At 38.2% G+C, this 22,577-nt stretch overlaps 1 protein-coding gene across 1 annotated transcript in view; it reads left to right on the top strand.

The window, feature by feature from the left end:
- The first annotated feature begins 17,104 nt into the window (after positions 1–17,104).
- The window catches only part of LOC149805926 (uncharacterized), a 55,670-nt gene continuing 50,197 nt past the window's right edge, over positions 17,105–22,577 (top strand). The window contains exons 1-2 of the mRNA XM_089950708.1: positions 17,105–17,292; positions 22,146–22,366. Of these exons, the coding sequence (XP_089806834.1) occupies positions 22,297–22,366 (70 nt within the window). The 5' untranslated portion in view covers positions 17,105–17,292; positions 22,146–22,296. The remainder of the gene's footprint in view (positions 17,293–22,145; positions 22,367–22,577) is intronic.

The following is a 22,577-nucleotide window of genomic DNA, read 5'->3' as shown; positions in this document are numbered from 1 at the left end:
AAAAATGTATTACTATTCCAGTTTCTGGTGCTAGTCGGTATTGTTTTGCTTTGTCATAAAGGTGGTTGTATATGGTACAGATTGATACACACTATCGACCCAGGCAATGCATGAATTTACTATGATAGCAACGTGTGTTTTCGGTCGATAAATTTACTGCACAGGCCTATGTATTGATTTTCTCTACAATAGCGTGGAATGTGTATTGGCAAGCTAAGAATATTTTATATTAAACAATTGATGTGATGGTTAATTTATGTAAATGGTAAATAACCCGATAGATTCTCAAACTATTTTGATACATTTATAGAGGTCTCTAACAGTGGTAATAATCTTCCAAAGGACTGGAAGATAAGAAGTGTAGCAGAAAAACTGAAATCGCTTTATCGACTGAATGAATCATACAAATGTATTGAAGATGCTCAAAAAATGTTATATGCGTTCTCAGAACCATAATAATGATTAACTTGGGAGTGACTTAAGAAATGGAACTAAACTTTGGAAGATTTATGAAGAGAGTAAAAAATAAGAGATATCGGCAAGTTATTGTGCATGAAAGAGCACACCCGCTAAAGAGGCATAAATCGCCCACTGCGTCTGAAGCTAGTGAAACTTTTAATGATGATAGTGAAACTTGTTCTAGCTGTGATGATGAGCATATCCAAAAGCAGGCTAATTAAACAAATGTTTTAGGCCTTAATATATATTTGGAAAAAAAAACCTGGGCACTCAGATGCCAAACTTTTTATATAGTTTTCGAAATCAACCCACCAACCAAACAACAGAATGTTTTTGCATGAAATAATTTTAACAAACGATGTTTCAGAAGAGGAGCATTGCAAGCAACGAGAACATTTATTAAAGCTATTGCTAAATGCGACGAAGCAGAAACGAATAAGGAAATTTACCAGCAATCATATAAATTTGATATCATTGGATACCAACGCAAAGCAGATGATGTTCCTCGAGTTGGTGTAATACTTTGTCGTGATATGTCATTCTAGATTATCTCGGCTGATGGCGGGTTGGAATATAATGTATTCACGTTTGCACATGGTTTTGATGATACCGGAGATAACGAGTCATTTTAATTGAGAACGCCTGTTTTGAAACTTCGAGTCGCGTAATCTTTTTAGTGATACTCTTTATGCGCTCAGCCATTAAAATATTGCAGAGAAGGAAATAATCAGGCGGCGACTGACACGTCTGAGCCGTGTTTCCACCAAACAGATAAGCGCTTGAGTGTATGCATATAAAGACCCATGGCATTGGGGAGTAGTAACTGTACAGCTTACTTCGTTGGAAAATACGAACTTTGCCTACCGTATCTCAGCTCAAACATCATGCACGACAACATGGAATATACATACCAAGTCGTATGATAAATAATGACATACATTAATTGTTAAGACCCATAATTATACTGAATATACAACCACCGGTTTCCACAACAACAGCAGTACTTACTATTAAAACAAAGGTACAACAGCTAAAACAATATGCACGTGAACATAATATGATTCCTGGAATCCTAACGGTGATACAAAACAAACATCATGCTGGTATTAAACTTGACATTGTTCTTAGCGCGCATCTAGTTATGCAGCTTAGTAGTGACAAAGATGAATTTTAAACTACTACACCATGGATTCACAGTGGTGCCCGCGTGATCCTGCACAACAACGACATCAGTGACATTAGCGATGAAATTAGCAGAGACATTGAAAATATTCTCGAAACGTGGAGAAATAAAGCAATGAAGGATCTGGATGGACTCTCGAAGGATTTACGAAAGTCCAGGCATATATCTCACTGTATCAACCATTTTGTGGGTCCATTTACATAGCAACATCAACGTGGGTCCCATCAAGGTCAGTTATAAACGTAAAGAATTTTGACAATCGGTGTTTTGAATAGATAATTTTATCAGCGTTCTATCAGGCTAGTGAAATAAAGACTTGCCCCGAAAATACCATCAACTCCTGGGTGAACTAAACTTTGGTGATGATATTCGTACTTGTTAATAGTTAATAGTTACTGATGTCATACTGAACAAATCTGGAACACTTAATCCAGGTATCGTTGTTAATTTGTTCTCTTATGATAAAGGCATTTCTGCGTGCACTATTTCCACTGATTGATGTGTTGCTGCTGAGTGAAACGAAAGAATCAGAATCGACATCAAGCTAGGTATGTATAAAGAATACAGCAAGCACACACGTATAAAAATATAAATGAAGACGTTGTAAGCATGTATTTAAGGCTCAGCAACCACTCACCAGTCATGAGTTTTTCTGTGGTGGTGTCAGTGACAAACCGCAGCGAACAATAATGTCAGAACATGACAAAAACATTGGAAAGATGTACTGCAGTACAACGGAAGATTCAAGTCCCTTTTATCATTTACTCGGATTTTGAATGCCTGGATATTTCAGTGGCAGACTCACCCAGCTCCGTTTTCAAAGGCAAAAATGCATCTGGCCTCCACTTTGCAAATCGCTGAACAAATTACATGCGGTTTCTGTTATGCATCAGCAAAGCACTGGTGCTTAAACACAGCTGAGGTCTTTCTTAACACCATCGAAGTTACGGCAAAATAGATTCGACAGTAGGTCCATATACCAGCAGTCATGATTATGACTGGTGATAACTTCTGTGAGTTTTCAACGGTCACTCGTTGCTGGATGTTTGAAAAAGCTTATACTTAGATGGCTTTGCAGTCAAACGATGACAAAAGTTCGTGATGACTTTCACATCACTGGTTGGTACAGTGGCGTTGCACACGACGCATTTAATTTGCAATTGAGAATTTACAAAAACAAAGCAAGAATCCCTTTGTGAAGCACCTGCGTGGGTATGATGGCCACTTAATAATGCAAGCAGTAGCCAGTTCAATAGACTAACCAATAAGCGTAATCCTCAGAGAATGGAACAATACATGACGTTTAAGCTGGGACAATTCTGGTTCTTTGATTCATTACAGCTTATGAATACTTTGTAATCTTTCGTCGATACTGTCCAAGGGGTGCAAGCACCACAAACATAAACTGCTAACTAGAAAATGGTTGTATCCATACGAGTATATGAGTGATTGAAATACATTTGCTAAAAATCACTTGCCACCGATCGCAGTGTTTTACTCATTGATGTCACGTGAAGGTATTTCAGACAAAAATTACGAGCATGCAAAGAAAGTTTGGTCTGCATTCGAATGCAAAAGGCATGGCAACTCTCCCGATTTGTATCTGCGCTCTGACGTGTTGTAGCTAGCTGGTGTGTTGGAGAAATTTCGTGATGCTGCCATGCACGTGTACAAAGCTCGACCCGCGTTTTACCAGGTATGGGTTGTGATGCATTGTTGTCCAAAACTAAAATGGAGTTGGAATTGCTCACTGACATTGATCAGCATTTGCTTATCAAGCGATCACCTCGTGGCAGAATATCAACGTCACATCACAGATACGCTCGTACCAACAACCCAAACATAGACGGGTATGATCCCGCTGACCCTAACAGTCACATCATGTGTCTAGATACCAATGATCTTATGAATGGGCAATGATTCAACCACATTCTTTTGGTGGATTTCAGTCGATCTATCCTGTGCACACTGACATACAAAATCACGTGCATAATTACAACATCAACAGTGGTCACGGATACTTCCTTCAAATTGATCTGGAATATCCTGAGCACTTACACGATGCACACAATGATTATCCATTGACACCATAAGAATTGTCTTACCTGGTACATGGCTGTCCATCAGTTCGCGATCGTAGATGAGTCCGGACGAAAATACACTGAATGAACCAAACTGGTATCAAGTCTTAAAACCAAACACAATTATGTACATGTAATGCATGTGCGAAATGTGCAAGTGTACTTGCAGTTGGGTATGTGTGTAACCAAAATCCATCGAGTGCTTGAATTTCGCTATAAGTGACTTGGAAAAGGGCTTTTGCAAGGTCATGAACAATGCCGTGTCTGGGAAAACCATAGAAAATCTGCAAAAGCGAATCCGCATAGAGATTTTCCATGATGCTAAGCAAGATAAACTTCGAATGCTCATCGCTGACCTGTCCTTTGACTCCGGAAAATCTTTGATGATAGACTTGTTGCTTTTCACATTAAAAGATCGAAACTAACGCTGACAAAAGAATCTATGTTGGTTTTGGATTTGTCGAAGCTGCTCATGTATAAATTTTACTATGACAAAGATCAAACCGTTTTGTCAGGATTGGGTCAAGATGCTATACACCCACACGGACTCGTTGCTGATGTACGCGGACATGGCACAACAAAGATGGTCATCGAATTCGATACCATTAAGTATGCGAAAGAACATCCGTTGTTTAGCAACGGTAATAAAAAGGTTCTTGGTAAGTTCAAAGGCAAATGAGGTGGTAAACTAATCGCAGAATATTAGGGACGGCGATCCAAAATGTACTCAACTGTGGTGGGTGGCTCCTAAAACATTAAATAGGTTAGAGGTGTTTCAAGGGTGCTTGTGTAAAAAGATCACCAAACACGAACTGTACGTGGATAGTCCTCGAGACCCACGTGAATTCGTGCACACCGTAAATATGATACGGTGCCAGAAACATTGCGTGGGTGTATACCGAAGCACCAATGTGAGTTCTTTCTTTTGTTACCAAGCGATGGATTCTGCCTGATGGATTCACCACATACGAGTTTGGTCATCGTGCTGTTGTGAAGAAACTTACGATTCAGACTAGTTAACGTGTGTACAAAAATCCTGATGGCAGTTCATTATTTGCTGGAATGGCTTGCGATTCCTCGCAATAATGCATGACTGGCATGCTTTGGTCCACCAGGTGACGATCCCAATCGGTAGCGTGTTGGTTGTAGTAATCGATTCCGAAATCTTAAACATATATATGGACTACACCTTGTCAGAAGCAAAACGTTGTCCGCCTTCTAACTTCTCAGGTGCATACAGATACCAAACAAACTTGTCTCCGGGTGGTTGTAGCAGTGCTGCTGTGAAATCATTTCCTGAGTAACAGTACCTGTTTTTTTTTATAGAGTTCCAATGACTGGTTTTAACCCAGTCGTGCGTGTGACTTCGTTGTTATATGCTGCTATGACTAATAGAAGTTGTGCTACCCATTCCTGAGATTGTTGAGCCCTCATAAAAATTTCTGCGCATATTGATGACCAAATGACCGTTTCATAAGAGTACGGTTAAATCGTTCGACTACTGTTACGTGTTTATGCTCGAATAAACAGTAACACAGAAAGAGTGAAAACAACAAGCTTTTTAAAATTTAAAAAATCATTTATTTTCCTGGAAAAATTCAGTAAAAATAAAAATAATATGAACTTACGGTTTTATAGAATCAAATCAAAAAAGAATCCAAAAATAGTCCGAGAATAAAATTTTAGTAGTCCTAATAACACAATGTTCTACTGATTTCACGTTTGAATCTCGACGAAGAATCCAAGATGGAAGACGATGATGTATGCTATAATCTGTAGTGTTGAAATCTACATTTCCTTGTAGAAATACAAATAATGGCACTCCGGTGTTGGAAGTCCAAACTAAATTTGTAAGCAATATCTTTCCAAAATTTCTGTGTGAGCACTCCTCAAAATATTTCCAGAGGAAAAAGAATTAATCCTTTTGAAATCCAACTGATCTGAAGAAAATTATAACTCAAAATCTGGCTACAACAAAATAACTTGACATCAGCGTAAAAAGCCCAAAACTGAGAAATCTCTCTCTCTCTAAGCATCTCTATTAAAACTATAAAAAAATGCGCAGTAATAGAAAAACTGCAATTGCGAAATCGAAAGGGATGGGTGTCACGTGATCGTGTTTTTGTCACGTACACCAAAAATGACTCTGACGAAAACCAATCATTTTAAAAGAATATAGAACTTGTTTACGAAGGTTGCTACAAACTCTGAAACGAGGTCAGGATTTAAATCAACACAGGGTGTTTACAAAAAGAATGATTCAGGTCAACCGATTTTCTGGAAAAATATCATCTCCAGTGAATACATTTACATTATAATAACATATAATAGAATAAAAGATTTAAAACTGGCAAACAATTAAATTAAAATAACTATGAATTAAATCAGATATACGTAACACTATAGATTGGTCACGATGCACATTGACATGTCCAACACATACTAGCACACGGTGTTTGGTTAATAGGGCAGAGAAATAAATTATTTGTTACATTTTACAAAGCTTGTTGTCTTCACTCTTTTCTGTTACTTATTTTAAGAGCATAGACTCGTAACGCAGGGGCAAATATTGTGCGCGTTAGGATGCGTCAATTTAATAATAAAAAACAATCATATAAAAAGTCCACTTGTGATGACATAGAAGAGTATGGAAAGCGACGTGTAAAGCCGCTCAAGAACAGCAGGAATTGATTTAAAATGTGATAGAAGGCCGCAAAAAGGTCAAAGATATATTACAGTCGACGAACTGCGACCTTAAAGCCGAATTTCAACAAACATTTAAACCCACAAAGGAAATAGCCGAACGTTCCGAAGATATTATAAAAGCTACAAAGGTCAAAGTAGAACAAGTGGAAGCGCCAATAGGAAACGCAGAAGAACTTGGCCCAGTTCGTAAGATAACTAAACGTACCATGGCCTAAAAATAAAATCAAAGAGCAATGGCAGCGACTATCATTTGCCACAGGCGAATGAGGAAGTCAAATAAAACTTTGGTGACATTGGATATGCGTTAGTGTGCTTACAAACGCTACTCGGGCACTTGATGAGGAAGCTAGACAAGCAGCTGCATGGATACCAGACGTGCCACCGAGTATAAACACAGGCTCAATTCTTTAAAGAATCGGCACACGGGGCGATCTTTACAGATCCTATATCCCTTAAATACATGGATAGAAAATAGCCTAAAATGAAATTCAGGGAGTTTTTCTGGAAAGAAACGAGCTTCTGGTGAACTTTGGGTTTATTTTGTAGAAATACAGAAGGCATATATACGCGGGGAGACTTGAAGAGGGTGAAGAGTTATGTGAAGGTGGGAGACGTCAAATCAACCATTGATGCAACCTTCTGAAAACCTTGACTGTGACATTGAATATATAGCAGCGGAAGAGGAACAACGTATGCAAGAGGAAGAATCTAAACATCAAGAAGAATTTAACAGGTGTCTAAAAGAGCAACCTATACTTAAGTTTAGCTCACTGGAAGTATACAAACAGTGGCGAGACGAGCAAATAAAACGGTAAGAATGCGAAAAAATATAAAGGCGGCAAGAACTTCAAAAGTTTAAAGAAGAATCTAAACGTCTTGACCAGCGGGCAGTTGTCTTGAAAAAAGCTGTTTTAACAATGATTGCACCGAAGCGACTACCTAAACGTGGACGTGTAACACCACTCCTCGAAGAGTTAGTGACAAATATATGCACACACACACACACACACACACACACACACACACACACACATAGGAGGAGTGCAGAGATGGATGGATGAAAAAGATATGAAAGGAAGCGGCCTTAGTGGATTGTGTGACCCAAACGATTTTGCTGGAAATACTTGTAGGATCAGTTCGTTCGGGCACAAACGCACCAAATTCATCCATGAATCAGCATCGATTTGTCAGATCTTGCTCACCACTGACATAATGGACCGCCGAGACACAATATCGTGCGCTGATTCATGAACTTGTTGAAGATATTCATATATGTGACGATCAAGGTTCGTTCACCAATAAGTTCTGATGCGGTTTTATGTGAGATGTATGCTGCCATGCAACAGGTTGTTGTAAATACAACACAGAGCGTTACCTGGATGATCACAATCTGATCCTCGAAACCAGAAATGAGTATGACTTTTCTCCACCTGTGACCGCTGGTAATCACGCATACTTGAGGTCGGAGTATCATCGCTGCGAGTGTATCACAGCTGACCGAATCTAATTACAACCAGCTGGTGGTCTACCAGCGAATAACACATTTGTGTTTCATCATATCGTGGGTCAACTTCGGGTATTGTGGAACTTTAAACAGCACGTACAACATTACATCAATCGATGATGAGGTCCGACGAAGAATTTTGGTATCGACCGGCAAGGCTTCCATAATTTATATATGTGAACATGAGTGTCGATCTGCCATTTAAATATAACATCGTGCGTGGACGTATGAAACCTGTGCGCGTTATTAACTTGAGAAAACCTATGTATGTGACATATTACGAAACTGCGCTGTTTACGGGAGCACCCAAAGTGCTCAGATCTTTAAATTCGCGCGCTGAAACAATTGCTAAAGAAGATGCAAAGAGAGCCGTGGATAGCTTAAAACTGCTGCTGTGGATCGACTGAAACGATTGGGATTGCTGGCAATCACTGGGAGATCAACTAAGATGATTAGTGACGCGAACACCACCAAACCAGGCACGTTACAGTCAACAAAATCAATGGCTTATACAGTTAGTAAAGTCATTAATGAAGCCACTCAACAACAATTGTCTGATTAAGTGATTGCCAGTCTAGCAATAGGGAGTGGATTTAAACGGAAAGCCGTTAGGCAGTGGTATTTAAATTAAATCAGTAATGTATAAGCAGAACTAAAGTCTCATTATGGCTCACTTCAGAGACAAATCTGATCCAGCATTTGAGATAGGAGTGCCTATGTTAGTGGATCAAATCAAACGAGATTTTCAGTACCATTCATGTCCTTAAGGATCCCAGTCAATAAAAATAGAATTGCAAGACACGTCTAGGGTTTCCTACCTCGTGAGGCATTCTTGGATGTTGAGGGAAAACCGATACAGTACGACGATGCTAATTACCAAGTGGGATTTGTTAACAATAGTATCATGGCATCGTTTAATAGTGCGCCTTATTCCATTGATGGAAAGAAAATCGAATCGGTTTTGGACAACGTCGACGTACACACAATGCTTCTCTGACTCGCCAGATGCAGCTATGATTACACGAGAACAGCTGGTCTAACTATGATGTTTGTCAAAGATACAACTGAAAACTAAGATAATAGACCGTATAAATTTCAGCAAATTGTGTGGGATTTTTTTGTGAACCTACTACCTGCTGGTGTAGATCCCATACCTGTTGATGCCGCCCCTTTAGTGAGTGGTGGCAACCCAAATTTAAATCTTGGATTTGCGCAAGGTCGATCACAAATCATTACTGATTCACTGAGGTTTTCGTCCACATTGTCACTGAGTCACATCTTTTGGTTTTGTAGAGAAGTTCGCAAGGTTATATTTGGAGTCAAACATACAGTAACTTTGTTTCATAAGAACATTTCCAACGATGCAATTTTGCGTGTAGGAGGTGCTGCTGGTAAAGTTGTATTAGATACACTAACTTTGTGGTTTCCTGTTATACCCTTCAGCAGTTAGGAACCACTTCAACTTTGTCATTTCTCGCACATACCATAGACGCACACCTATAACAGGTATTGCGGGACAGTTTACGTGGCAAATAAGTATTCAACATGGTCATACTGCACCAAAACATGTGTTCGTGGCTTTTCAAAATGTACTGCGCGATAACAGTCAAACTCAGAGCAAAGTGATATTTGACACCTTAGAAGTGACTTAAATGGTCATCAGGAACCTTCTGAATAGATTCGGCTTAACTATGCAGAAGCCACTCTACATATTGTACGTGCATGTCACAATCTGTTGTCGTAACGGACGTACATCAACACAGGTCTGCACATTTCCCAACACGACTTTCGTACATTGTACCCGATTTATTAGTTTTCATTGGAACACTCTGAGTTGTTCAGACATGAACGTGAAGCTTCCGGTGGTGCTAATTACAGGAGTTATGCTGTGGTACTTTCTGACAAGACTCTGTTGTTGGAGGGTATTGGTGGTCGAATGAAGGAGATCGATGCACCTGTTTAAACTTGCAGCCAAACACAATAACACTTCAGTAGCATAACAAATTTTAAAAAATTAAATTGCTAAACATGCATGGGTCGCATATGGGCTAAAAAGGTCAATTGGGGAGGGGTATTGGCTATGTCGAGTGCCAGGAACCTAAAGGGGCTTTAAAAAAAGCCCAAACAGACACGTTAATACTATTGAGAACAACATTTCAAGCACTTTAACTTCACCAAGTCACTAATGTAATATTTAAAAACTAAATGCATGCTGATGCAATCATATAGAAAGTATGCAATTATTGCGGTAACATTACTTTGAATTTGTATACTTTTTAAATTCTATTTTATATCTATATGCAGTCTTGATTGAAAGTCATTAAAAGTGGCCTGCGGAAAAAATCATGGAGTGTGTTAATTGTGCATAAATAATTCTGAAGTCTATATATCATCAACGTGCAGTTTAATTCTTTAATTCAGTTATCTGTCTTGTCAGACTTGCTGGTACGGTAGTAGAACAGTAATGAATTAAGTACTTTAAACACACGTATTATACAGTTTACGGAAACAAGAATAAAAGTCTCTCTCATTTTCTCAAGCCTGATTAATTGTATCTGTTATGTGTAATTATTTTAAGTAAACAAACATATTTATGTTTCTTGCAATGGAATCCATATTTAAGTTTATGGTATATGATTTTGTTGTGAAATTTAAATATATTTTTACATAATCTAACATATACAGTTATGTCCAAACAAGAATAATTTATAGTGTCTTGTTATACATATTCTTCAAAGCAGTTGCAGGAATCATGGGTGAATAATGTAGTATACCAATGAAGTTCAGTGTTATGGAAACACCGTAAGTAGTTAATGGGGGCGGTATAGCCTCACGTAGACTTCTATGTTAAAAAAAGGTCCCGGCACTATAACCTCAAGATTTATAGCCTCACGTAGACTTCAGTGTTAAATTTGGTCGTTTGCAATATAGTCTTAAAATGTATAGCCTCACGTAGACTTCCTTGATAAAAGAGGTGGTTTGCACTTTGGCGTCAATGGGAATTTAACATGGGAATGTCACCTGGAGATCAATGGGAATTGAACATTGGGTGGCGTTATGGAGTTAATAGGGTCAACACATTTTATAGGGTGAAATGTATTTGTAGGGACAAAGGGCTGATAGGGACAAAAATAGACATACAGAAACAAATAAATACACATCAAACACACAGAAAAGAGGACAGCAATGTTCTAAAGAAAGACTCACAGAGAGAATAGAGACTCGAAAAAGAAAAATAGATTGTATCGATGCAAAACATTTATTCAAGCATATACATGGGCTCTCTGGCCTGTGCTTTGGTCTAAGCACTATCCATTTAATACATTAACATTTATACACGAAACAACCCGATTTACTAGTTATTTAGTTCTTGGTTCTCCTTTTTAAAATTAAAGTTCACGCCTTTCTAAAAATCACATCATATACAATTTACTTAAATTAAATGTTCATTTATAAGAAAAAGCTAAAACAAAACAAGTAACGAACAATCAGATAGGACAAAGTTCATGTTTCTTTCTGTATTTCACACACGTCGTTTAAGATCGGTTCAGCTACCACTTGTGTCGCAACATAGATGTTTCGCATCACGTACTCCCTTTCATTCGTAAATCTGCTGTTATGTCCATTTTGCGAGGTACACTTATCGGTGTGCAGATCAAGTGCAGTCATCGTCTTTTTCCCATGGAGGTACAACATATGCCATATGAATAGTCACTTTTCCATTGGTGATGTCAATTTTTTCTCTCATCGACTGCACGTCTTCAATGGCCCTCAAAAGTTTGGAGGAAGTTATTTCTGCAGGTGTGCTAAATCCGAGACATACAGGCGAGTTCAAGCTGTCGTGATACATAGATAGGCTCAAACGACCTCGATCTTTGACTTGGCAAAGACATTTGAGTTCCTCTAACAGTGAGTCAAGTAGGTTCGTAATGAAACCTGCTACTTCCTCGGCTGGAACGTAAGACGCGAAGTCTTTGAATTTCACCGTGTAGGTGTAAGTTGTCGTTCTAAATTTTCTCGAGGTCGCTGTCTGAGTCCTTTGGATGCTAAAATACTCCTTTACGTCTACTGAATCCTTTCCCTTCTTGAACGCACTTTGCTGTGACGGTATAGTGGTGAAAGAGGTCAATGATGTTTGTTCCTTCTCTTTTTTCTTTTGAGTAGAGTTATTCATCTTTCTCGTCGCTTGTCCTCGCAATGAAGTGTCGTTCTTGGAAGTCGTCCCTTTTTATACTGGGTGATATCAGCATGTCAATAAGGTAAAGTTTTGTGGTCTGGAATTTTCAACGGTTGCAGGTTGTTTGTCATGGCGTTAGTAAATAAACAAGTAAGATGTGGTACTGCATTGGTGATGTGATCGTGAGGCATAGAATCACACCCGAGTTTCTCGTTGGACTTACGTTTGATACTTGCTGTTTGAAAGGATTCAATTTTCTTGATTGACGTTGGTAGTGACAATGAACTATCGGTCTTTGTCCTATTTTATATGCTGACCAATATCGACGTGACCGTACGGCAAAGTGAAGCGGTTGGGAAGCCGCACTCGCTTCTGGTACACGATTTGATACAGCTTTTCCAAGGGTCGACTGACGATTTGGTGAGTGAGTAAACGTACAATCTTGTTCGGTTGGTAGGTGGTCACTTTAAAGTTTCCATCCTCTCCAGACTTTCAAAACCCCAAAGTTCACCACTTGACTGGTGCGATAATCGAGAGTCAATCCTTTCACTTTACACTCGGTGTGCACTTCTCCTTGTTTGTCTCGGTATTTGTAGCCGTAATTTTTAGGACCGCCACTAGCGAAACTTAGAATCTTCTCGTCGGGATGCTCGTCTGTCCAGGCTCCTAAACGGTCTCCTTCGATGTCAGAGTGATGTTGACCCGGGCGCTCGATGTAAATCCAACTGTCCGTGTCAAAGTACAAGACGCGATCCCCTAACAGTTCTAAAGCTTCGTACAATTTTAAGCGAGCATGAGCTGTGACGTAGGCTGCAATGATGGCATTTCCAAATTCGTCGGCGTGTAACAAAGTCCAGATCTTCTTCGTAATTGACTAAGATCAAATCCTCACGAACGACGTCCACGTGTTTCATGTATTTGGTTTTGTCGTGAATCATCTGGAAGTAGCGGGAAGGTTCTGTCAAATACTCCGTCTTAGGGAAACACGGTCGTTGTGCCATTTTGCCCCACAAGCAATTTAACATCACTTTGGCAAACGATCGCCTTCCTTCGTTTTTCTCGATGTGGTCTAAAGTGATGCCTTCTTGGGCCCAGTATTTCTCTCTGAATTTCTTTTGGTCTTCGGGAGTGTGGCACCAGGAAGGATAGCCACTGGCTTCTTGTTTCAGTTTCAAAAAGGCATGCGAAAATGACTTTCTGAGTTTAGTCGCCCTTGTGGTACTGTTCTGTCTTGGGAAAGTGGTAAATTTCGTACACTTCTAACAATTGGTATCCCATGTCCAGAACTTTGAACAATTCCACGCTGACCCACGTTCCCGTCAAGGCGCGTTCTTCCTGGGTGTGCTGACAAGGTTGGTCTTGGTTGCACATTTCGGCACAAGGGAAAAATCAGTTTTCCTTGGCAATGGTGAGGTAACACGGGATGGTACAAGTCGATGGGAGGCAAGACTTGGCACTTGATCAATCCTTCGTATTGTCGAATGTTGTCCATGTCGATGTGTTCCGTCAGCAATTGCGGGTGCCCTGCAGGAAAGCGACAATATTTGCACACATAAGGATACAGTGAACACACGTCCAAGTATTTAATTTCTTCTCCTTTCTCTTCGTCGGCTTGGTACAGCAAACAGGTGGCATTTGTCCTTCCTCGGTACAAACTATCCCTCGGGTTCAGGGGGTCCATCAACTTGTAACTTTCCACGATGCGTTTAAACTCGGGATAATTTTTCAAACGGTGATCGTACCCATGTTCCCACATTTCCACCACTTGGTATCCTTGCTGTTCTAACTTCAAGCGTCGCTGATAAGTGGCCTGGTACAAGTCTTCCATGGTTCGTTGTAAAAACTGATTTTTAGTGTTACGTTCAGGGTAGCAGACGGGACATCTGTGAAATAAGCAACCGTTAAACTCGTACACGATCTTGGGGTTTTCTAAGTCTCAGCCATCTACCGAATGCGTTCCGATGGTCTTTTCACCCCTCCGTTGCGGGCATACTGAATCCATTTGTCTTCCTTGTCGCACAAGTAATGTAACCAACGTAGGGTTTTGACCGAGTATTGACGTTTGACATAGTTGGTCGCTTGAGGGTTGATGACAGCCAATGTGTTTTCAGGCATGAATCGTTGGCGGTACACTAAGGAATACGCTTTAACAATGGTGCAAGCTTCGTTCAAAAGATCGACCCCTCTGTGTTCCATGAACAGTTCTCGAAATTTTCCACAGCAACGTCGTAAAATGTTCACGTCGGAACGACAATACTTTAATATTTCTTCCTGAAAGTCGAAAGGGTCAGAGGCATGGGCCTGGCACCAAGCGTAGAAAGCTTCTCGTTGTTCGGTACGCATGTTGTCGGGGTCGTAGTCGTTAGCCTCAGGCAAATGGGGTAGAACGGCGTGTTGCTTGGCTTCGGTATTGAAAAAGTGCGGAAAGTAGCCTTTGGCCATTTCTGTCATTCCGAACGTTTTAGGCATTCGACTCAAAGGCATGGCCAAGTAGCTGATCGAATTTGTAAACTGTATTTGTCTCACTTGCATGGAAATTATTTTGGCTCCGTTCAAAGTGACTTTAGGACGTTCGGTGCCTTGTTCCGTATAATACCTCAAAAGAAACTGTCTATCGTATCCCGAGAAATTGTGAGCCATTACTGTGGCATGGCGATGACAATCTCCGTAACGTTCGATGTCCTCTTGGCTCCACGTTTCGTAGATGGGGTCTAAGATCCATTGAGCGAAATCGGGTAGCGTGTTCGGTCCAAGAAAGATTTTTTCACGTCCTCCATGAATCTTGCTACAGTGAGGACAATCACTAAAGATAGGCTCTTGGATGCACTTCTTGCATTCGCTTTCTTCTTGTGATCATCATCTTCATGTTGGAGTTGGTATTTTTGAATGTAGCACACGTATGTTCAGGAAAGAAGCGATGTCACATTTGTCACCAAATCGTGGACTTGGATCTTAGACCCCATCGACGAAACGTGGAGCCAAGAGGACATGCTACAAGATGAATAACTCTACTCAGAAGAAAAAAGAGAAGGAACAAACATCATTGACCTCTTTCACCACTATACCGTCACAGCAAAGTGCGTTCAAGAAGGGAAAGGATTCAGTAGACGTAAAGGAGTATTTTAGCATCCAAAGGACTCAGACAGCGACCTCGAGAAAATTTAGAACGACAACTTACACCTACACGGTGAAATTCAAAGACTTCGCGTCTGACGTTCCAGCCGAGGAAGTAGCAGGTTTCATTACGAACCTACTTGACTCACTGTTAGAGGAACTCAAATGTCTTTGCCAAGTCAAAGATCGAGGTCGTTTGAGCCTATCTATGTATCACGACAGCTTGAACTCGCCTGTATGTCTCGGATTTAGCACACCTGCAGAAATAACTTCCTCCAAACTTTTGAGGGCCATTGAAGACGTGCAGTCGATGAGAGAAAAAATTGACATCACCAATGGAAAAGTGACTATTCGTATGGCATATGTTGTACCTCCATGGGAAAAAGACGATGACTGCACTTGATCTGCACACCGATAAGTGTACCTAGCAAAATGGACATAACAGCAGATTTACGAATGAAAGTGATGCGAAACATCTATGTTGCGACACAAGTGGTAGCTGAACCGATCTTAAACGACGTGTGTGAAATATAGAGAGAAACATGAACTTTGTCCTATCTGATTGTTTGTTACTTGTTTTGTTTTAGCTTTTTCTTATAAATGAACATTTAATTTAAATAAATTGTATATGATGTGATTTTTAGAAAGGCGTGAACTTTAATTTTAAAAAGGAGAACCAAGAACTAAATAACTAGTAAATCGGGTTGTTTCGTGTATAAATGTTAATGTATTAAATGGATAGTGCTTAGACCAAAGCACAGGCCAGAGAGCCCATGTATATGCTTGAATAAATGTTTTGTATCGATACAATCTATTTTTCTTTTTCGAGTCTCTATTCTCTCTGTGAGTCTTTCTTTAGAACATTGCTGTCCTCTTTTCTGTGTGTTTGATGTGTATTTATTTGTTTCTGTATGTCTATTTTTGTCCCTATCAGCCCTTTGTCCCTACAAATACATTTCACCCTATAAAAAGTGTTGACCCTATTAACTCCATAACGCCACCCAATGTTCAATTCCCATTGATCTCCAGGTGACATTCCCATGTTAAATTCCCATTGAATGCCAAAGTGCAAACCACCTCTTTTATCAAGGAAGTCTACGTGAGGCTATAAATCTTGAGGCTATAGTGCAAACAACCAAATTTAACATTGAAGTCTACGTGAGGCTATAAATCTTGAGGTTATAGTGCCGGGACCCTTTTTTTAAAAAAGAGGTCTATTTGATGCTATATCGCCCCCATTAACTACTACCGTATGGTATTCCCGAATACCCAACTCATTTGACTGCATACTTTGCTATATTGGGGTTACTTGAAGATATAAGACGGTATTGTACGAAAATATCAAGAAATCTGTTAATATTTGAGTTGTTTTTTTATTTATAGTTTTTGTTATTATTATTATTATTATTATTACTCATACATATAATAAAGATATTTGTACTAAATGTTTAGTGTTTTCTTTGTTTCAAGCATTACATTAAAATTATTAGGAACAGAGAAAAAACCGAAGGAAAGAACTGATTGAAAAAAATGAAAAATTGAGTAAATGAAAGAATAATAATAATTGCGAAGACGAAAAGAAAAGACAAAAATATACTCATGTAAGATTCAGCAGTCTTAAAAACAGCACATGTATTTTAAACGATATGTTAATTTGGGTGACGGTATGGGTCTGTAGATTGGAGGATTGACTGGATTTTACATCATGGATATGTTAGGGATAAATACATCAAATACGAATGCCGTGAATCCGTGAATTAATTCCGGATTTGTACTAACCGTGAAGTTCCGTGTCATAAACAGGATTTATCACATGCACTGCTTTTATTCTGCCCCAGAAGCTTCGCCACCAGAAGTGCTCGACACAGATGATTGGCAGATAAAGAATAAGTAACTGAACAAGTTGCGATGCATCTCGCACTTCATTAGTAAGAGAAACTTGATCTTACTCGTTCTCACTTTCGACTTTGAAGTTTCACAGACGTCACTGTGGTGGCTATATTATAAAAGATGGTATTAATTGTTTTAAAAAGCTTCAGAAAAATACAGCATTGAAGTGGTCAAGCAGGTTAGTACATATAAATATATAACTTATATGGCCTAATAATGAAATTTAATGGATGAGATAAAAACGTCATACAGATTCTGTACTGGTTATTGCCGAGTATAAGAGTGATAATATGTAAATACAGAAATGTAGGCCTGACGTTGAGTTAGTGAGTTACTGACAAATACCTGATATTTATTGGGGACGTACAGTACAGTATAATATTCGCATACACTCCCATTTGTAAACACATCTACACCATTTTAAGAACAAACAGCACGAATGATATGAAACATGCCAAAAATAAAATGAACTTTCGTTCATCAGTTTATAATTTCTAACCCAATTGTAGAGCCAAGTCCCTAACTCTGTCAACTGGTTCACATTTCAACCAAACCGGAGAGTCTTTAGTAACAAGGTCGCCATATTTTCATGGACAAGTCTATATTTTCTTGCAGTAGATGGGATCTTGTTCACCGGCTTCAATAGGCTCAGAATAATTCCGTTTATTTAGGAGCTATATCTTTTCAAACACATGAGTTCAAGAGTTCCTCCATTTTATTTGTTCAATTTGTTTTCAGAAATATTAAAACCAAACATTGCAGATATTGGATACAGATGATGTTTTTATTTATTTATATATACTGAAATTTACTGTTCTAGAAACCAGAAAAGGACAGTGAGCAGTATGCCTGGTTGTTTTAGATTGACAGCTTCTGCTTGGTTTGAAATAACAATGAAGTTTACAGTGTTAGGGAGCCCAGGATGAACAACCCAGTTATAAATTGATGAATGAGATGACAAAGTTTTGTGCAGATTTTTTAAAGTATCATTTATGCTTTTTGTTTTTAAAATCATTAGTGGGGTACAAACAAACTAGAGGGTAAGTGAATACTAAAAAATGTGTGTAAAGCTCTAGCCTATAAAAATGACTTTAATTTGAAACCCCAGAAGGGATTAATATAACTCTATGTATATCTGTACAATTATATTTATTACTGGCTCAAGTTAAAATGATGATTTCTACCTGGGTGAATGAGTGTTTGAATCGAACAGAGAGCACATTCAAACAAGCTTTATACGCCATACAGATTGTAAGACAGCATGAAGGAGAACAGACAGAAAGCTTAGTGAATAATGACAGTGTTTGAAAAAATGGACCATTGAACTTGCCTGAAAAGGAATAAATTCTTTTGGTCAGTCTGATATGTTACTGATACGTGTATTAAAAATGGGCTTATGGTTGTTAATACCATCTGGGTACAGGAAAGTGGCATCTCTCTATCTCCTCTCACATACTGACATCTAAACCAAGCAACAATCATCAGCTCATTGTTATTTGAAATGGCTATTTGCTATACTAAAATTTCATCTAATTTCAGAAAAATAAAAAAACCTTGTTATTTGTTATTATGAACTGTTTGGTACAACCTGTGACTATGAATAAGACCTCATTTACGTTAATGCTCTTATATTTTCACTAATTTTTCTTCATAAAACCAAAGTTCCTTAGGATTAAAGAATGGTTAATTATTTCTGTATTTTTTTAAAAAGAAAAACAATCTAGTCTAATATATTTGGTAAAAAAGTTATTATTTTAAATTAATAAAACTTTTCAAAAATGTTGGTTACCAGTATTCTTTTACTGATGTAACAGTTATGCCATGAAACCATCTACAAATTGATTATATTCCTCAAGTGATTTGTAGGCTTTAAATTGTTCAATTTTCTGTGCATTTTTACTGTTCATGAGGTAATTCAAAATGTCAGTATAAGTAATGTTATATCTGGAAGGCATTTTGAACTGGCACTCAAGTGTCCCTCATTTGATCTGATGCAGATAAATTCCATCAATCAAACTGATTTTATGGTCATATCTTGCTGATGTTTCTTTATCCACACCATCTTTATAACATTTCCTTGGTGGTTCATTACTCATTGTGAATGTATTTGCAGCTAATTCAAAGTTAACAATACAAATTCACTGATACAACTGCACAAGGCAAACTTTGCCATACAGAATGCCACCACAGATCAAGAACAAGGTCTTGCTTACCTAATTGGAACTACTGGTATGTTGTTGTAGGGTTTAATGCCATTTTTCAGCACAAGATAGGCTATACATGGCGGCCAGTACTAATGGTGGAGGAAGAACCAGAGAAAACCCTGGAAAGAACCACCCACCCAATGAGAAGCTACTGGCAAGGTTTCTCACATTCCCACGTTAGCCGAATCCGAGACTTGAACCCACGCAGACAGAGGTGAGATAGCAGTGATCTGTAACGGAGAGCGCTTTAGGCCACTCTGGACCCCGGAACTACTGGTATGAGTTGCACCAATATAACATTATAGAATAAACTTAATGGTATATTTTTGTTTTTATATCTTGGAACCAACACACAAATAATACAATTGATGGTTACTCATTGTGGGTTGGTGGTTCTTTCTGGGGTTTTCCCAGGTTCTTCCTCCACTATTAATACTGGCCGCCTATCGTGTGCTGAAAAATGGCGTTAAACCCTACAACAACAACAACATTATTACTCATTGTGAATGTATTTGCAGCTAATTCAAAGTTAACAATACAAATATGCTGATTAAACTACATGAGGCAAACTTTGCCGTTCAGAATGCCACCGCAGATCAAGAACAAGGTCTTGCTTTCCTAATTGGAACTACTGGTATGTGTTGCACCAATATAACAGTATAGAATAAAATTATGGTATATTTTTTTATTATCTTGGAACCAACACATTAATAATAGAATACCCACTCTTTGGCAAGATTATTGAAGTAGGCTGCTAAGGCAGTCATGTGTGGATATTTGAGAAGAGAAACCTCATTATTATATGTACTTCAGAATCTAACATCTGTGATCTAGTGGAAGGAGTATATTATTTTTATTATATTTTTGTGTGGTATTTCCAGGATATATGCAATGATTCACAAATTGTATAAAAGCCAGCTTGCCTCAGGCATCATTGGAAATTTGAGCTTGCCCCAAACATAATATCCCAACATGAGACAATATGATATTATATGGTATATTTTAAGGAAATTGTATTATATTTATTGATACTTTTGTTTCATTTGTGCCTCTGTTGGCACATTGTTTTCTAAAAATATATGTAGATAATACACATAGATATGTATATTAGAAAGAGAATGCAAATATAGTTGGAAGAGCAAAAGCAGACATGTACATATATATAGGTAGAAAAGATTTTAGAAATAGCAACATTTTATGAGATAGAATCAAAGCATGAATTTGTAATTATTTATTTATACTCACAATTCAATGATTAGTAAACTCTTATTTTGTTCATTTACTCCATAATTGTCATGCAGTCTCCTTGAAACTGGTGACATGCATAAAAATCCAACTTTTGAGAATGGTTTGAGAACATTTATTTTTCTCCATTAAATTGTTTGCCAAGCAGTATTTATTGAATCTCCTGTAATTATTGTGTAAACAGCATGTCATAAATGCTGCCAGTGGGTGCTACATTTTCTTAAAATCAGTCAAGATTTGAACGGAATCCTCCTGGTACTTAATTATTAGAGGTGAGTGCTTTTTATATTTCCAAACACACACATTAAAAAAAAATCTAAAAAATGAGATATATTTGTAGCCATTAACACCTGCTTTACCATAAAATTGTGAACATGCATCCAGACAATCTTTAAAAAATTGATTGTTTGGAGTCTTACAAACTGCCAGAGGCTAACTTTGGACCAGAAAACCATTGAATCTCTGATACACACAAGTAATATGATTACAATGTAGCTGATAAGTTAAACTATACATATTTATTCCTTATTTGCCACAACTTGCTTTAAATAGTAGATAATCACATTATTATGTCTGCATGAGATAATGAGTCTGACATTGACATTATAACAAGGAAATGGACCACTCTTGTAGCCTAAGTCTGCCCCAGATGTAGGAGGTAGTGAGTTACAAACCCAACCAAGTCAAACAAAATACTTATGAAAATGGTATTAGCAACTGCCTCACTTGGTGCTCAGCATTAAGAGATTATTGTTAGGACTGGTCGGCCTGGTGTCAGGATAATGAGATTTGGTGGGACATGATGACACATTTCTGTGGCATGATACCCCAGTTCTAGACATCACTATAAACTGCCACACTGCTGACATCATAGCGATATGTCTGGATTTTTTAAAAAGCTATGTTAAAAATCGCAAATTACAAGAGGGAAATGACACAATACATGGAATGCAGGAGAAGAATGTGCTACATACAAACATTAAATGAAAGTGTTGATTTATATATTTTGGTGAGATTGCATTGTATAAAAAATTGCAGAACATAAAACTTTTAACAGACCCCTTGTTAGTAAATTATCTTGCACAGTTACTGTTACAGTAGTTTATTCAGACCACCAACATTCACAAAAATTTCTCGTAAGTTGTATCCCTCTCTCACTGTTGTAGGCCTACTGTGGGCTAGTGCCTTGCAAACTTCAGCTGTCCCAAACAAAATTTGAGCTTGTCCCAGGAGTCGGGCAAGTGGATTTGTAAATCCCTGGCATATGGCTCATCATGCGTAAAGAAAACATTTCCAGTAAACTATAAGCCAGGGTACAAATCCCAGAAGAGATTAGAGATATTGTATTAAAATGTAGTTTGACATTTAATTGGTGTCAAACTTTAGGACAGTTGAGCTTTTGGTTGATCAGTCAGAATGGTGGGTTGCAAATTATGTAAACTGATGATAAAGAAACTTAGATGGAATTGGAACCTACCCTCATGACTTCACCCCTAGAGTTTAATATTATGCTGTAATTGGTTTGCATTAAACATTTTGTTAGAATAAATCATTATTTATCTTTTCATATGACCATTTCCAGAGGAAATTTCAAGGCTGACTGCGATGTAACTCTGCCAGAGATATTAAATGTCAAGAATCTAGCTGCATGCTGTCCAAATCCACATGCCATCTTAGGTGAAAGAGCTAACTCAGCTGGCCAGTTTTTGAGTAGAAGGTGACAACCAAATAAAATGATGACATGGACCGGGCTGTCTCTTTTTATGGCTGTTCTTCTTGATGTTTATTTCACTAGGATAGTGTGTAAGTGACACATCCACCCCAGCACAATGTGTATCAGATTTCTTGCTTGACAGAAATAGAAGGATTCCCTTTTACCTTCATGCCCAGTAGTTTCATGAATTGTTTTAAAATATTTTCATAAATTGAGAGTGTAGATTACCTGGCTTCATTTGACAACATTGTTAATTTAGTAAGATGTAGAGTTGTCATTAGTATCAATGATGGAAAATAA

The sequence above is a fragment of the Sinohyriopsis cumingii genome, chromosome 2, assembly GCF_028554795.1.
Source record: "Sinohyriopsis cumingii isolate HCF-2022 chromosome 2, ASM2855479v2, whole genome shotgun sequence".
Lineage (NCBI taxonomy): Eukaryota > Metazoa > Mollusca > Bivalvia > Unionida > Unionidae > Sinohyriopsis > Sinohyriopsis cumingii.
This window is presented reverse-complemented; position numbering and strand designations above follow the sequence as displayed.